Raw genomic sequence first — 17,754 nt, forward strand, 5'->3', positions numbered from 1 at the left:
AAAGGCAATCCGTTACAGTTCTATATATGTACTGCATTATTGTATTATAATTATACTCTTAAAAGTACAAGTAAAAGTTACTGAAGTAAATGTAACTCGTTATTACCCACCTCTGATAGCACTTACTGATTTCTCATTATGTGTTATATGATTGCTATCTAATACGACGTTAAAACTTTCTACATTGTTTTCTGCATTTATTTCCTAATATTCATAAAATCATTGAAAGTGAGGTATTGAAATATGCTAGCTGACAACTAGCCTACATTATGGAAGGTTACTTTTTTTTTATCTGCGCCGCTACACTTGGGCGACAGGACATTTCTATTACACAGTACAACATTTCTCTCGGTGCTGCGCCTGCAAGCTGACCCGTATATTATATCTACCAGTAGACCTACGCTCACTTCCTCTGAACTGATGCGCGTTCCCGTCGGAGGCAGTCGTTTTTCGGCATGTAGTCTCTTTTCGGCACAACACCAGAGCAACCGTGCTACATTTAGGTGCTGTGGGGATGTGGTAGAACTAACAAGTGTTGACGTGTGATTTATTTTTAAAACATTTGCGTTTGAATGATAGGCTATGTAGGGCAACGTATGCCACATTGAGTCAGTGAAGCCGCATTGTGAATACGAACAACAAAATAGTGTTTTTTTTATTATAGTAAAGTAGTAGTAGTATTATTATATTAGAGTTATATCTCCTCAGTCTCGTTATATTCACTTAATGTTCTGCTCAAAGACGAATCTTTTCACATGACATCTCACCTTTGCACACTAGCGAACATATTAAGTACACTTAATTGCGTTACTCTGAATTCTTTTTCACGAGTTATTAGACGGCGCACTGACGTGTATTTTATGTAGAGTGTTTGCTTGGACCTCGAACGCACCATGTCGTCACCGTGAACTGTCCAATCAAAACACCACAGGGACGGAAGTGGGATATTTGAAATCTGGCAGTTGTCGTCGAACCTTTTTCGTGTTCCCTAAAAGAAAAAGGAGTTATTGACAGCATAATCACGGAGAGGTATGTTTTCTACATGAATCCGGAATTGTAATACGACAACTCAGTTATATGTGTTTAACGTGTTTTCAGGACCCACTGGGGAACATTTTTACTAAGTTAGTTGTCTGCAACAACGCCGCGACATGTAGGGTAACTAAGCTAACTCGTTTTGTAAATACAAAAGGAAATCCTTTCGGAAAGACGAGCTCTGTGTACTTTTTATTTTTTACTCCGCAGATTCGGTTTGAACTTGAATTGTTCCATTACCAGTGATGCATGTTTATTTAAGCAGAATCGTCAGAAGAATGTATATAAGGCCTTAAGCTAATATAACGAGGCCAGCAAAGCTGCACTTCATCTCATGTTATCGGTGCAATAATTATGTCGCGTTTGTCATCGTGCAATGGTGGGATGAAGTTTCCTGACATTCCTGACAAAATAACAATACTTATCTAAAAATGTTTTAGTTAATGTGGTATTTATTGAATCAAACGACCAGACCACCATTTTTATACGCTTTAGTGCTTTGTGTTTAAGACTCGATTTATATTATTGAATAGATATCCAATAATAGATATATTAAGCTGTCATAATGGAGAGGTTTTGAATTATCATTTGTTGTTATATAGTATGTTAAGGTTGTATTAATTCTCTTATTGCTAGGTCCAGATCGTGAAGCCATGTGCTTGACATTTCATATATGCATGATCTACATTTCATACCATGCAGATTGTTATTGTTTTGAATGGTGTTTCTTGTCTTCGTGAACTATGTACTCTTGACTTAGATGGAGGAAGAGGAGCATACAGACAGAAAGCTGCAGCTTGCGATGCTTTATCGAAAGCTCAACAAATTTAAAAAGTCTCTCAATGAAGGTAATAATATCTCACATGGTCATATTACAGTAAGATCATTGTCGGCATCCATGTCTCTATCTCTGCTCTTATTGTGTCCCCACACTTTGCTCTTGTTGCAGATGACACCGATAATATAAACCGGGTCATAGGCTCAAACTCGCCTGAATCGTGTCTTTCATATTTGATCGAACTGGAGAAGAAAGGGGACCCTCAAATGGACCGTAACCATCTCATCAGACTCATTGATTTTTACACCAGAGTATTCTCTAATATGCCATTGGGTAAACACTGTCAGAATGAGAGTTATGCCAGGATGTTGGTCCGATTTGCAGAGCTAAAAGCGTAAGTAAAGTTTTTACATGTCTCAAAGTCTTTCCACTTGTAATTAAGGTAGACAAGATTTATTCCTGCAATAATAGCTTGTGAAACGTTGATTTCTTTTGTCTAAAAATCTAGGGGAAAAAAAGTTTGTTTTCGTTTACAGAAAAGGCCTGGTTTAAGTTGGTAATTCTGATTATTTTCAATAAAACAATAGTTTGGTTATTTTACTTCTTTTGTCTTTTTTTATTTTTTTAAATTAGGATTCAAGATGTCAGTGAGGCAGAGGCCAACTTCAACGTCGCCAGATCTCGCAGCCCAAACTTTGCATTTGTTCACATTGCTCATGCAAACTTTGAGCTTTCTCAAGGTAAATAAATGCATATGTACTTATTGCACATGTAAGACTGTTCTCATAACTTGAGAGTTGTTACAGTGTCCACTGTTTCATCTTAACAGGCAACACAAAGAGAGGCATTTATATCCTACAGAGTGCCACTGAACTCGGTGCAAAACCAAAAGAACTGCTGGAGGCTGCACTACAAAGCATGCAGTCGGAAAAAACATTCTTCTGTTCAGAGGATAAGGAAAATTTACGTGGGTGTTTGTTCATGTTTTATTCCGCAATGATATATGGTTGATAATTTTACTGGTGTACCGAAGTTAAGAATTTATTGTAACAATGTAGTATTATCTTGTATTAAACTGACATGTTTTCACTGAATGATTCTATTTTTTGTTTCTCTTTTCTTCAGTATTGCCCAGCAGTAACAATCACGATTCTGTTAAAAAAGGCTCTGAATTACAAAAAGTCAGCAGAATGTCAGATGGGACAGGAGACTTGCAACTCTCCAGTATTTTTGGTACAGGGTAAGAATGACACGGCACTCTTCAGTCAGGATCTTTGTTAGATTCTGGAAAACCTGATGGCTTATCTTGATTTTTTCGCTTCAGGACCGAGTCCCTTGGTGGATCAGCGGATGAACAACTACCAGGATGGAGATCTGCATCTCAACACAAGAGAACAGTTGGCATGGTGAGAGGTTCGGTTTGACTTGCTTGTGTTATTATAAGCATAACCCCAAAAAAGCTTCATGAAAATAATCACCAAATAGTCCTTGAAGTTTTACAATTTTGTTTTTTCTTTTCCTCCCAGCCAGGAAGGGTTCCTGTGGTACCATTCTCTATCCCAGAAAATGATGCTGCTGATGAAAACAAACATGAAAAGTCCTCAAAGAAATGTGATATATCAATCCCCTCTAGTTTGTCCAGGTATCTTCAAGCTCATTTAACAAACAACTACTAATAATAATGCCACTGCATCTACTGAATTCAATAGTTAATTATATTAGCATCACTTCCAGGTTTATATGGACTGCTGAGGTTACCCAAATGTTACTTAGTGCATCGTTAAATCAAATCATTCACCACAAAATGTAAGGAGTAGTTGAGTTAAAGTAATATATCATTCTTATTTTTTGTTATGCTGTTTTTTAAAGCACAACATTTCTATGATATAACCTTGCTGACAGAACACATTGCACCTCTGACACTAATTTAATCCATGAAATTGAAAAATACGATTGTTTTCATTTCATCACTTCTTTGTGACAAGGTTTTCCTTTCATATTATATGTGTAATTAATTAATATTTTGTTTTCAGGCAAACATCCGGTTCAAACGTGAACTCAGTGTTTGGGGTTTCGTCCTCAAAGAAACGTCCTTTTGATGGAGATTTACTTGATCTCAGAGTGAGTAGAAAAAATGTTTAGTAGTTTGCATCCAGGCACCATCAGCTCTTTCCAGTTTAATTAATCAATGCTTTGCAGATGTAATCATTGTAAGGTGGATAAAGAAGTGTTATCTTTTTAATTTCGGTGTTTTTAGCCAGCAGGTGTCAGTCCTGAACATTGCTCTTGGGAGGACCATGCAGCCATGGACTCCACCACTACACTCCTTCACTCACGTGATGCACAGGACACCTCACGGATAGACGGTACATTACCATGAAAATCTGCAGCACTGAATGCACTCCTGTTTGTTGAGTTGTCAACATAACCTTCATAGAGTGGTGTGAACCATCAGCCTTTAATGTTTTCATTTTTTTTTCTCCTGCAGATGTAACTTACAGTTTTGACCAGGTGATGAAAACAAATTCCCCAGAGTCATGTTGGACATATCTGATGAATCTGGAGAAAAGAGGCAACCCTCACACCGACATCAGCCTCCTCAACAAACTCAAGGACTGTTACTCTAAGGTCTTCTCCAGATTGCCAATTAGACAGTACAGCAAGAACGCCTGCTATGCCAGAATACTGGTCAGATATGCAGAACTCAAGGGGTATGTGGATAAAAATACTGTATCTGCTTAACAGAGTGGGATTTTGTGACTTTTAATTCTGGACATTTCTTTGTTGGTCTGTTCAGGATTTAACACCATTTCTTTTGCAGGATTGAAGATACAGATGAAGCACAGGACCACTTCATAGTTGCTAGATCCAACTGCAAAGGCTTTGCCTTTGTCCATATAGCACATGCTCAGTTTGAAGTTTCTCAAGGTAATACATGCATTCTCCAGAAATATTATGTACTAAAATGTACATATTTGAAAAATATGGTAGTTAATGGAATACATGTAAAATGACTTTTTGCTACTGTGGCTGTTACTGAAGATTTCCAGTGTCCCAGTACTGTATAGTGCTCTAAACTTAGGTCAGTCAGTGGGGTTTTTGTTTTTTTTAATTTAAAATACCTTTCTGCTTTTCCTCTTCAGGTAATGTGATGAAAGCAAGCTCAATTCTGCACAAAGCCCAAGCGTTACACGCCAGGCCAGCTGAGCTTGTTGAGGTGGCGATACGTAATCTTAAAGCTGGGGAGAAACGGCTGGTACCCAACAAGGATGAAGAATTTCCCATAGGTAAATGTGCTTCGTGGAGTTTCTCAATATTCATCAGACAGCAAAGGACTGCGGTGGACATGGTTTTAACATAACTTTTAACCTCTTTTTTTTTTTGTCATGAAGATTTGCAGACGGTTCTTCCAGTAAGTGTTTCTACACATGGTGGAAACCAGGAGCTTCAGCTTCCTGGTAGAGTCCCTGTGAACCGCTCAGTTGAGCGGACTAAACCTGCCAACAAAGACTCATCAGAGTGGAAGATTCCAAGTCTCGTCAATCGGCATGCTTCTCCAGTATGTTGGCATTCTTATCTACCTACGCATTTACCTGGTGTTTGTGTTACACTTTCTCACCAAGCTTTTAGATGTGTTGGAGTGCCAGCTTCTTAGTTTATTTAATTTTTCTTCCTGGTATAAATGGTCCCCTTTTTTGTCACCATGATGAGGAGGAAATCACCACAGAAGTTAAAACTAATATAATTTTATCAAATGTTGCTGATCCAATTGAGTCACTTCAGACTAAAGATACATCTTTTTTTATTTATAATTTTTTGTTTTAGTCTCTATGTCTAATCTCTAATTTCACCATTCAAAATGATTTTATTCATAGAATAAACATAAAACCCCACCTGAGCCCACACCTGTTCCTCGCATGCTGGACTCTCTTCGTACTCCATCTGTTCAGCTTCCGACCAGACTGAACCCACAGTCAGCCTGTCAGACCCCAAACAACTACAAAATCCCATGTTCTAGCAGGTAGTATTTTGGCTTGGATTTTGATAGTCTTGAATATTGTAATTCACCCTTAATGTTTCTCACTTCTCAATCTGTCGATTTGATTTACTTCCCCCATCAGCTTCGTTACTCCTGTTGTAAAGAGAGACCCTGAGGTGTTTTCCTCTGCAGTAGCAGCACACAGACCTGGACCTGCTCAGCTTCCATGCACACCGATAATCCAAGCAGCCTGTTTCCAAACGCCACAGGTACGTGTTCTTACACAAACACCCTGTTGTACCTTATTACAGTATGTTGACCTTAAATCCATTAGACCAGTAACATCGCGGTTCACTACAGGCACAGTGTTTTTTTCCAATCTCATTTTAGGCTTCTTTTACTGCATTGTCAAAGGAAACCATAACGATTAAGGGCAAGCAGTTCTTCATCCTCAAGATGATTGGACGTGGTGGATCAAGCAAGGTGAGATTATATGGTTATTATTGTATTGTATGATTGTAATAGCAAAATTTGGGATAATTAATGGGTATTTTCCATTTCTCTAGGTTTACCAGGTCCTCGATCACAAAAAGCAGCTGTTTGCTGTTAAATATGTCGACCTAGAGGAGGCTGATGCTCAGACAGTAGAAAGTTATAAAAATGAGATTGAACATCTGAACCATCTACAGCAGTACAGCGATCAAATTATAAAGCTCTATGACTAGTAAGTACATGCCTGGTCCAAACAAATACAAAATATGTTGTATTTTGACAACTTTAGGTTTAGGGTTTGCAAGTTTGAAGTTTAGGGATGCAACTACCAGTTGTTTTCATTATAACATTGTTTGTATGGTAACTAGCATGTATGACAAGCATCACATTTTAATGTTTAAGAAAAAAAAAATATGATATGTTTTGTTAAAATTGCACTGTTGCAGCAGTGAAATGTTGCTTTGAAGAGATACCAAATGGGCATGTGGAACACAATAGCACGCCATTCTCAAGCAATTCATGAGAAATGACCATTTATAGAATATCAAATGAAGAAATTATAAAATCGGGAATATGGAAAATAATTGTGTATAACAATATATAAAAGGGTGAACAGCATTTTATGCCCAATTAAAATAACTTGAACAAGGAGGTCCACATGTAGGATACACGAAGGAGGATGTGACATTTGCAGTGGTTAGAGGGTGTATTGCCTCCTGACTTTGAGTGAAGTTCTGACAATTGTATGTACTTGCAGTGAAATGACCAACAGCTACATTTACATGCTGATGGAATGTGGTAACTTGGACCTGAACACTTGGTTGCGAAACCGCAAGACGGTGAATCCTCTGGAGAGGAAGTTCTACTGGAAGAACATGCTGGAGGCTGTCCACACCATTCACAAACATGGTAATATTTTTATTATAGCTCGTAGTGATATTTATTAAACCAGAACTTTGCATTAGAAGTACATATTTTAACGACACCACCTCCATTGTTTTCAATTTGATCTGGCGAACACAAGCCGTGGAGCTATGTCCATGCTGTTTTGCGTGCCTCTGTTTTTTTTTCATATTCTCGCCATTCAAAAAAGCCGGTCTGATGTTTACTCTGTGTGGCCCCTTGCTTGGTCATACAGTCTCTTCTTTTCTTCCTCCAACAACCTCCAACATAGCATAGTTCCGCTTTAATGTATTCAGCGCACTGAAACAAATTTCACTCCTAATTATTGCCTTAACCTCATCTGTATATTCTGTGCAGGAATAGTCCACAGTGACTTGAAACCAGCTAACTTCGTCATAGTGAATGCATCACTAAAGTTGATCGATTTCGGCATCGCGAATAGAATCCAGCCAGATGTAACGAGCATCATGAAGGAATCACAGGTAAGATATTTTTGTTTCATGATACATTGTATATTAAACTTTGGCCCACTGTGGTTGTGTTACAGTATTTTACAAATAAAGTTGGATTGCATAGTAAATGTACAGTGAGTCGGTTTCATGTGAAACTACCATGCAAGCCACATGATTGACCTCTGTGTGTGGCATGTTTATCAAACACAGGTAGGCACTCTCAACTATATGCCTCCTGAAGCCATTAAAGACACATCATCCCAGTCAGGAAAAGCTCGCTCAAAGGTACTTTTTTATTCAGGTCAATTAAACAATATGTATAAATAAATACCTATGAGTAATGACTGATATAAATATATATATTTGAACCTCAGATCAGCCCCAAAGGTGACGTGTGGTCTCTTGGATGTATCCTGTACTGTATGACCTATGGAAAGACTCCATTTCAAAGCATCACCAATCAGATAACCAAGCTGCACGCCATCATTGATCCGTCCCATAAGATAGAATTTCCCGACATCTCGGAGAAGGATTTGCTGGATGTGTTGAAGGTGAGAGAAAAAGATCATGTCTGAATGGAATGTTGTCGTGGAAGTTTTTGCTTTTTAGCTGCCCTTCTTACATTTACTCACCTCTGTTGGGTAAAAAAATGCATATAACAAATCTGTTTTGGAGGTAAGCAGCAGACACTTACTTTCTGTCATGAACTCAATACCCGGAGTATGACTTGCAGGAAAAAACACAGAAGAAAAGGAGGGTACAGGAGTTAACAACACAAGGTGGGCGCGCTGCTTCCAACTCTTACTCTCTTCACGGGCAATGACAAAAACTTAACTCTCAGGCTCTTAAAGTGACAGTCAGTCATAAATGTCAAAGCCTTTCAAACTAAATCCATAGATCGATATGGTGTCACGCTTTGCTGAAATGAAGCACCCATCATTTATAAAGCTTGCTTCTTTCTTTCTAGCGATGCTTGGTACGAAACCCCAAAGAGCGGATTTCTGTCGCAGAGCTTTTGGAACATTCATATCTGCAGCTGAAGGCAAAAATATCCCCTGAACCAGGTACAATCACTCAAACGTGCATCCCAAAAGTGTGTTTGTGGACTCAAAATGTGTTAATCATAGGACACTTGTTTTTAATATGTCTCAGCAGATCCATGTAACAGTGACCTAAAGAAAATCTTAACTGACCTGGCTGCCCTCCAGTCTCCAAACAGCATCATTCGAGCTGCAAATGTAAGTTTTTAACTCAATACAATTTCTATCTTTTACTGTTTGTTGGATTCTTCACTAATATCTTTTTTTTTTTTTTTTCAGAATCTGGCCAAAATGTGTAACACTGGCAGGAGGCTGGATGTCGCAGAATGTGCGAAGTCTTCAACCTAAATATTTTACAAAATGTGATGTTGATGCATATTTTCTTTCTCTTCTTTGTTTATTCCTGACCACTGTATATACCCTGTACACTTTTGTTTCCTTGAAACAAAACATCACTTAACTTTTTTTTCTTTTTCATTTTACTTATGCTCTTTGATAATAAATGTAAGCATATGGTGTAGTTACATAAAACATACTGTACACTTACAAGTTGTTGTTTTTTTTTTCACTAAGTGGTGGGGGTATGTGATGAGATGCCATGTTAGCACATTGTTTTGTTTTTATCAAATATTCACTGTACAAAGATATCAGAATACATATAGAATGGTAGAAATGTTCTTTTCAAGATAAAATTCTACTTACATTGAAGTTCTGACTTCTTGCTTTTCATCTTTCACGTCAATAATTTTGGATAATATTGATAATTGTGAAATTGGGAATTTCTTTTAGTAAATAGCACTTGGAAATAAAACTTTGTGTCTTTTAAATCTAAAGAGTTCAAACAGTTGAACAGTATTTAGGGAGACGGACAAGTAACAGGTGGAACAAATGTTGATGAATTACTCCATATGGTATATTTTATTATCATTTTTCTTATGGACCTGTGTGGGGAACAGCACTGCCACTGTGTGGCCTACGATACTATTGGGGGGTTTCTTGGGGAGAGAGAGAGATAGAGGAACACAAGATTTATTTTAACCAAAAGGATTCATTTTGTTCTTTTACCTATAGTATGACTAAGTCAGACTTTAAATTCCCACTGAACTTTAAGATGAATACTGGCACAATGACAATAATTGCTTTCCTTTTTATTACCTACTGTGGTTTCTTTTTGAGGATGAAACTATTTTCAGAGGCACTGAGGATGTAATGATTATAAAATGGGGCATGTAGTTGTAGCTTATTTCTGCTGCAGAAATGTGTCATTTATCATTAACTGTATAGTCAAAGTCAAATGTATTGTCAATTTCTCCACATATACTAGACATACAGAGGAATTAAAAGTATGTTTCTCGCTATCCCACAACAGATAAGACATCACCTAACATTGCTTATCACTAAAAATAAAGTGCATACTAAATAAGAACAATTCTCTAGCTCTAAACAAGTGCACAGGACAAAACAGAACGAGATAAAACACAGGGATGTCACAGGCAGCATCTGCCCTACATCTGTTGTGACAGTGCAAAAAGTAACTGCAGAGATATTTGTCATAGAGCAGAGAGACGTTATAAAAACAGCAGCAACTTCAGAGGCTATAGTTTTTTGGGGGGCAGAGAGGGATGGATGGGAGAGAGTTCAGCTTCCTGATGGCTTGGAGAATGAAGCTGGTTGCAAGTCTGGTGGAGCGGGCGCGGGTGCTTCTGTATCTCCTCCCAGAGTGCAGGAGGCAGAAGAGATTGTGTGCAGGGTGGCTGACGTCGCGCACATCATGTTGCTTTTCGGGTGAGGCGGGTGTTAACGTGTCTTGTAGGGAAGTGGGACACCAATGATCTTCCCAGCTGTGTTCAGTGCAGCTCCCACCCCAGTGATATGATGTTGGTGGTCTAGGAGAGGTCCTTGCTGATGTGCATCCCCAAGCTTCTCTATTCTGAAGGCAAAAAGATAAAAGAAAATGCCGATTAAAGGACGGACAGTATGGCAAGTCCAAAATGGTAGCTGCCTCTGAGTGCATAACATTCATGACACAGGTCTTATTAAGTTAATTGTGTCACAAACAACTGTTACGTTTTTTGCTGTTAGAAGTTACAACACAACCAAATGTGCAGGCGTAGACAGAACATATATAAGACGAAATTAGACTTTAGGTTATTCAGCTTCTTGCAGTGGAACGTTTTAAAATGTACACGCGTTCCATATGTATCAAAATATTAATACGCACACCGCCCTCCTTTTCAGCCAATCGCAACCTTTATTTGGCCGTAAAGAGTTGACGTAAAAGAGAGAAACAGGAGGTCTCACTCTCATTATTCCAGGGTCCCACTGGTACCACTCAATTTCGTAACTACAGCCTGCTTTCCTTTCCTTTTATGACGCAAATTCAAACGCTTTTTCTCAGACACACCATGGATATTATTATTATTGAAAGTAAACACAAAACATAAAACCCCATTTTATTGTGACAAAGAGTCCAGATCGAAGATAAACCAGATAATCCGGATGTGGATCTAGAGCTCAGGGGAAGTAAAAGCAAACAAATACTGTTTTCGACACCGAGTGATTTTCTTACTTTACTAGACGATCTGTACATTTTAATTAATCGTGCCCTTCCTGGTGTGAGACAACAACAGTGATGGCGGCTGCTGCACGGTTCTTCATCCGAGGCGCAAACTCGAAACTCATCGGTGTTGGTACCGGGGCTCACAGCTCTTTCGGGGCCACACTGCTGAAACTGTCACCGAGCTGCAACTCCCGTTCTAAGACACAACGAAGACATGCGATGCACTTTACCTACCAGCCTGACCCCGTCCCGACTCAGTATGGTGAGTGGCTAGCTAACCGGCTAAAGTGAACACATTTCGTCACACGAAGGAAGTTTAACAAGTCACTCTAAACATATTAATTTATTGTGACATGATGGGCTTGTATCAGCGATGTCTTCATGTAAACATTACTGACAACGCTTAACTTCTTGTGAAAGTTAACATGGCTTTATAGAATGGGATTTCTAATGGGAACGCAAGGAATACAATACGTACCGTACTGCACCAAACCAAACCTAACCTTTCCAGTCTAGTGCAGAAAAAGGTTAAGTGAAAAATCCCCACAATCTTTGCATATATAAATGAACATGGAGTTGAAAATGTGGAGTGACTCTGCCAAATGATGTGTTGACTGAACACAAGCGCATGCCACACAAATCTTAGCCATATGTATTATATACATATGCATATTTGCTGAAATAATAGCGAATGACAACCTAGTACATATGCTCAACATGTTTTTATTTGTCCCTTTTAAAAAAGTAAAATGTGAATTTTTTTTCCTGCAATAACAGGTGTGTGCACTTATTTGTTGTTGATTTGAACTAATTCACTGTCTAGGTCCTACGCAGAAGATGAACTTTTTCCAGTCAGTTACAAGTGCCTTGGACAATACCCTTGCCAATGACCCAACTGCAGGTAGGAACCTACAAGAATAAATACATCCATTATTAATTGAAGTCTGTTCAAAAAATTATGATAATAAAGAAAATCTCTGTCCTGGTTTATCACAAATGAATTCTATTTGTATTTTGCAAATGAAAAAATTATGCTGGTAACACATTGTTTTTGCAGATATATAGTACTGTAATATAATTGAATTTGGTAGGGAATTTAAATAGGTGTGTCCTCATCGTTGTTTGTTTTCCCCATAGCCAGTGTTTTACTTTTCAATCATGATAATTAAATGAATCAATGCTTGGCATCATATTCAGACATCAACTTCACAATGGCTTCAATATTCGAGAGATTTATCTGGCATTTGTACATGCACAATTACAGCAGGGGTGCCTATGAATTTTTGTTCAGTAGCAGTTCAGGAATAAATAAATAATTTAATAAATGAAGCTGTCATTTTTTTCTTCACAAATTCACAAACAATGACATATTTTAAATTCCCTCTTGCTCCTACACATACCTCCTGACTAATTTTTTCTCTCCACAGCAGCAATGGCTAGTTAATTTCCACTATGCCAAAATAACCAGGTGGTTATGGTTTATCTGAAAAAGGTGAAATCTTTCAAATTGGTGGTCACAACTAGCAGGGGTTCACACATAATGCCGTTCTCACTAATCTCCTGACTGCTCTCCCCTTTATTTTCCTCTCTGTTAAACATGATTGATGATGTAGGCCTACTCCCTTTTCCCTGGTTAATCATATGGTTAGCTGTTTGCATTCTTAATTCTGCAGCTAGCTTCAGTTACCAAGTCAATGTCATCTCAGAAAAGGAGATGTACACTAGTGACAAGAGGTGAGAGTCTGGCAGGCAGGATCTCTATTTGACCTTTAATGTTACCTCATTCTCACGCTATGATGAGTGATATTATAATATTGAGATGTGAAAATCCTCTCACAAGCAGTGGCAGGCACAACACAATGACTATAAGAATGTTGGTGTAACTATCTAGATTGCTTGTCTTCATACTGTTGACCAAACAATAGACAAACGCTTCATCCCTTTACTGCAGTCTCTGTCAATAGGTTTAACTCATTCTGTGTTGTGTTGCAAAAAACTGCGAAGTCAAACTTTTAATTTGTTTACAAGATTCTATGTATTCATGTTTGCTTTTAGTCAGCCCTGAATATGTCAGCTTGTCCCTCGCAGCATCGCCATTTGAAACGACGGTCTCTTTCCTGAGATCCCTTTTGTCTCAGGTATCCCAACAGTATGAGGTCATGCTATCAGCTAAGGCTGAACAATTCATCGAAATGTTATCCAAATCGCAAATCCAAATCGTTTTTTTAAGCAATTTTTGAGAAACACTGTTAACAATAATGGATGTGAACATTTATTAATTTCAGTATTTGATTGTCCAAAAAATGTTGGTTCCTTAATGTATTTTTATTCCGTGTGCATCCCTTGTTCTGACCATGCAAGTACTAAAGTTTTTGATCACCTGTCATGTTTCTCAGTTGAACAACACTGAGGCTGTCTTTCAAAGAAAGGATTGTATTGTTTTTTTAATATTGTTTTTCAAGTCCTGCATGACAACTTCATAGAAATATGATACTGTCAGTCACTTCATCAGGTTACATTGCCAAGTTGAGGCCCAGTCATTGATGTGCAGTAATTTTTTCCATCTCGCTTTGTGTTTTCCTTATTGAATCCTTGGCATATGTTTTTTTTTTCCTTTCCTTGTGCGTTAAGGAACATGCACTGTTGATCACTGACTGTATTGTCTGCTTATCTACAGTCATCTTTGGCGAAGACGTTGCCTTTGGTGGAGTATTCCGATGTACAGTGGGTCTGAGAGACAAATATGGTAAGTCATCTATTCCCCTTAAAACACTCACCACCTCTCCAGCTGCTGAGCTACTCTTGAGTGTGCTGAACAGTCAGCCGCCTGTTCTCCAGTCTGCTTCACATGGTTGTCCACTAGGTGGCAGCAGAGGACTTTCAGCATTCTCACCTTCTTTCTCTTGCAAGGCCATATTTTTGTTCACTGTTCACCTAAAGGACCAGAAGGATCTGTTTACATTTACTTGTCCCCTGTAGCAGTTCTCCTTACAAAGCTGATATAGTAAGATGAACTAGTGTGAACAAAAGTTCATTTCTGAAATCAAATTTTTTTCCAAATATGGTTGAGTAATAAGACTTAATGTTAAAATTGTTACAGGTTGATTGTTTATTTTTTTTTTTTAAAGATATTTACATTGTGTCATGGGTCTTTTTGCACTACTTTTATTTAGAATGAACTAATTTTTTTAATCCCTATGTTGACTGAAGACGTATAAGGTGTAAGTCTTTATTGAAGCACAGGTTTTGGTAATGAAATTAAAAGTAGTCCTGTTTTATTATTCAAGAAAGCTGTGACACAGAGGCAGCACCCACAGCAGCAAGGTCCTGAAACTGAAGCAGTAAAAATGGAAGTTTTATTTGTCCTTGAGAAATGTCAAAATGTCAGCTGTCTTCCCTGCAATACCCTTTAAAAACACGCTGGCAAGGTCTTCTCTATAAATGAGGCTGTGGCATGTCTAACATTGGTGCCAAGTAGAAAAAGAGTCAGTGGCTATAATTACTGTTCAATTTCTTTTTTTTTATACATATATATAAAAAGTATGTATTTACAACCTTTTGGTCTTGGTCACATGTTATTTTTCTGTAAATCTTGGAACAGTCAAGCTTCAAACAACACTGTCCAGCTAAAACAGGATGAAAAAAGGATTACAGAAACTGTGCAATGTCAGTACCATATTTCTTTAGGTTATCATGTGATCATTGTGGTAAGTAGCATAAACTAATTGGATATAGATCATATATAAGACATTCTGCGTGCTCCATAGTGAGGCGTTTCAATCCAGCGTTGCCTTTTGTTTTCACTGACGTCAGAGGGGTTGACCTTTAGAGAGGGATCATTATTTTCCATTTCATCCTTGCAGACTCGCCGCTGTTTTTATCCCCGTCGCTACTGAAAGGGATGGCACGCACGTTTGCCATCTGAAACTGTCATACAAAATGGAGGATAATTCAGGGTGGACAACATATTATTGGTTTTGTTAAACTGGTTGCATTCGTACACCTCACTGATTCAGATCTGCTGTCGCTAGTTACTGGCTACTTCTGGAAAAAAAAAGAAGCCCTCATTGTTGACGAGATCTGTTTAGCTCTCTTTATTGTGTGTAGCCCTCTTCACTGAGAACAGAGCTTGTGTCAGATGGCACCAGCTATAGAAGTTTCCCCAAAACATGTTTTCAATTTAAAATTGTATCTCAGCCTCATGTGAAAAACTAAGACACGAACATCAGCTGAACAATGATAGTTTGTTGCATTCACTTGTAATATGGGTTTCTCGAGTTGATTTACCGTTGGTTGCTTTGACGACATGCAGAAATGTGTATCTCCACACACACGTGCGCACACAGACGCGTGTTTTTTACTGTCACTTTCACATGAAACTGCATGTTTGAGGTTGGGTCAGTCCGAGGAGCAAGACACTGAAATTTTGATCACTTAATTGTTCATTCCTCCAAGGGTTTATGGTGCTGTGGTTGCTAATTGAACTTTGTGAGTGCATAGCAGGGCACTCGAGGGCACAGTTTCACTGCTGGAAAGCAGCAAAACAAAAAGGCAAAGCTCAAAAAGACAAAATTAGCAAATACTTAAAGATGAAAGCAAAAAATAACACACTCGACTCCAAATTTAAACACCCTCTCTTGTGGCTCTTTGCTGTATTACAGGGTAGAGACTGGAAACGTTTTTTTGTGTGTGTTTCTACCTCATGGGGGTTGCGTGTACATCGTAGGCTTTGTTGTCTACAGCTGAGAAGGAGTCATCAGCTTGTCACTTCATTTATTTTCGGACTGCATGGCATTTTAAGTGAGAGTATTTTTGCAGTCTCATCCCTCAAATGTTCAGCATGGACCTTGCTCTGTTATCAAAAAACCCTGCTCTTCCTTAGACACCCTCTACAATTAGTGGTCAGTGGTTTCAAATAAATAATTAGATTCAGAGGGCCACACCTTTAAACGTCTATGTAAACTTTTCTGTCTGTAAAAGAATAAAAATGAGAAGGCACTGGTTTCCTTGCGCTAATACTGCTGCTGCTTCTTAATCTTTTTTGCCTCCCTTCTTCTACTTTCTCCTCAGGCAAGGACAGAGTCTTTAACACTCCCCTTTGTGAGCAGGGGATTGTGGGTTTTGGTATTGGTGTAGCCGTTGCTGGAGCCACAGCCATTGCCGAGATCCAGTTTGCTGATTACATCTATCCTGCTTTTGACCAGGTAAGGCACACTGCCCCTGCTGAGAAGACCTTTTTTCCACACCAGATGCCTTGGCTTGTCATAGCAGAAAAAGCACAGATGCAGCTGATAACACTAAAGAATTACTGCATTCCACTTAGGTGAGTTCAGACACTCATACACACCCCTCCCCCCCAAGAAAAAAACAAAAAAAAAGATTTCCACTGGCCCTTCTAAAAAAAAAAATAAAAAAAAATCTTAAATACTACAATGTATATTTACTGTGCTAAAATATCTTAATAATTTATCATTTTAACATGTCCTAAAGTTAAATTGAATATGTGACTGTAATGTTACCTTTGTAAAGCAGCATTTACCTCACCTTTAGTCTCACTTTCAATAGTCCTACACAGTGATCCTTCTGTTAATAAAAAAGCAAAACAAAATCAATAAGGAATAAATCTGTGAACTGTGCAACCTGGTCAGAATTCATTAGAGCACACCGATTTCAAGCAGTTCCACATAGACAACCCTCAGTAAAACGGTTTGCATACACACAACTATATGTAGTGGTGTTCATTACGTAAGCCTTGTACTCTGATGTTGCTTTATATTTTATTTGGCAGCATGAGGGATGATAAAAGTCTTGAGCTGCCTCCATAATGGTCTTAAACCTTACTTGTTGAAACCTGTTGAAACCTATCTGCTGTTCTGTTCTCTCTCTGATATATGCACTAAAGAAGTGCCATTTGAAGGAGCACCTAATAACTTCACTTCCTGCCTTAAAGTGTTATCCTGAATCAACAAAAAGACCCAAATTAAGCTCCTGGATGTTATCATCTTAGTCAGCAGAGACAACTCAGTTAATGATTAAAGATATGATTCTGTTATACCATGTTTGTGGTTTGTCAGGGTATAAATTACATTTTGAATTGTAATGTAATGAGGACTCCAAGGTCTAAACACATGCCATCATAATCTAAATTGCTGTTCCTGACAGCCATTAAATTTTTCTGCCTTATCTTCCATCTGGATTGATTTTCTTGTACTTTGTGGTATACTTTATGGTCGGTCTGCTTCAGATGTTTCAGTTGAACAAAGGGAAGACCTGTTTCTCTCGCCCTTTATCTCCCGACAGATGATTGCATGGCATTAATAGGCTGAGCAGGGCAGTGTGATATGCATCAGTGCTGTTAAATCATGCATATTTGTTGACATTAGTGTCAGTCTGCATATTATTGTATCCTCCACAAATAAATAGGAGCATAAGATGAATGTGTGCTGCTACGTCAAGGTAATGTCAATCCAAATATGTAATTAAGCTGTTTTTTAATAAGCTCCTGCAGCAATGCT

The 17,754-nt window shown here is 38.3% G+C and overlaps 2 protein-coding genes and 1 long non-coding RNA gene across 5 annotated transcripts in view; 2 read left to right on the plus strand and 1 right to left on the minus strand.

Moving 5' to 3' along the window:
• Window positions 1-268: 268 nt before the first annotated feature.
• On the plus strand, window positions 269-9,387 carry ttk (ttk protein kinase). 3 transcript variants are annotated; one of them, XM_044033453.1, is made up of 25 exons: window positions 269-1,029; window positions 1,796-1,883; window positions 1,985-2,207; window positions 2,447-2,553; window positions 2,643-2,780; window positions 2,939-3,053; window positions 3,138-3,219; window positions 3,340-3,455; window positions 3,847-3,934; window positions 4,071-4,179; window positions 4,302-4,524; window positions 4,635-4,741; window positions 4,957-5,100; window positions 5,206-5,372; window positions 5,689-5,834; window positions 5,935-6,061; window positions 6,207-6,275; window positions 6,359-6,516; window positions 7,042-7,193; window positions 7,545-7,669; window positions 7,850-7,924; window positions 8,014-8,190; window positions 8,607-8,703; window positions 8,792-8,877; window positions 8,959-9,387. In XM_044033453.1, the coding sequence occupies exons 2-25, from the start codon at window positions 1,796-1,798 to the stop codon at window positions 9,025-9,027; spliced, it is 2,988 nt and encodes a 995-aa protein (XP_043889388.1). In that variant the 5' UTR covers window positions 269-1,029; the 3' UTR covers window positions 9,028-9,387. The 3 variants fall into 3 exon arrangements, with proteins under 3 accessions (XP_043889388.1, XP_043889386.1, XP_043889387.1); XM_044033451.1 differs by having other exon boundaries at window positions 271-1,029; window positions 6,183-6,275; XM_044033452.1 differs by having other exon boundaries at window positions 273-1,029; window positions 6,183-6,275; window positions 8,795-8,877.
• A 225-nt stretch (window positions 9,388-9,612) lies between these two features.
• LOC122774311 lies at window positions 9,613-11,021 on the minus strand. The gene is made up of 2 exons (XR_006360983.1): window positions 10,747-11,021; window positions 9,613-10,609 (listed from the first exon to the last, which is right to left on the minus strand). It is a non-coding gene; the product is annotated as an uncharacterized LOC122774311 (long non-coding RNA).
• A 250-nt stretch (window positions 11,022-11,271) lies between these two features.
• The window catches only part of bckdhb (branched chain keto acid dehydrogenase E1 subunit beta), a 44,814-nt gene continuing 38,331 nt past the window's right edge, over window positions 11,272-17,754 (plus strand). Inside the window, exons 1-4 of the mRNA XM_044034222.1 lie at window positions 11,272-11,501; window positions 12,063-12,140; window positions 13,917-13,985; window positions 16,310-16,443. Coding sequence (XP_043890157.1) covers window positions 11,312-11,501; window positions 12,063-12,140; window positions 13,917-13,985; window positions 16,310-16,443 — 471 coding nt within the window. The 5' untranslated portion in view covers window positions 11,272-11,311. The remainder of the gene's footprint in view (window positions 11,502-12,062; window positions 12,141-13,916; window positions 13,986-16,309; window positions 16,444-17,754) is intronic.

Source organism: Solea senegalensis, linkage group LG9 (genome assembly GCF_019176455.1).
Source record: "Solea senegalensis isolate Sse05_10M linkage group LG9, IFAPA_SoseM_1, whole genome shotgun sequence".
In the NCBI taxonomy this organism is placed as follows: Eukaryota; Metazoa; Chordata; class Actinopteri; order Pleuronectiformes; family Soleidae; genus Solea; species Solea senegalensis.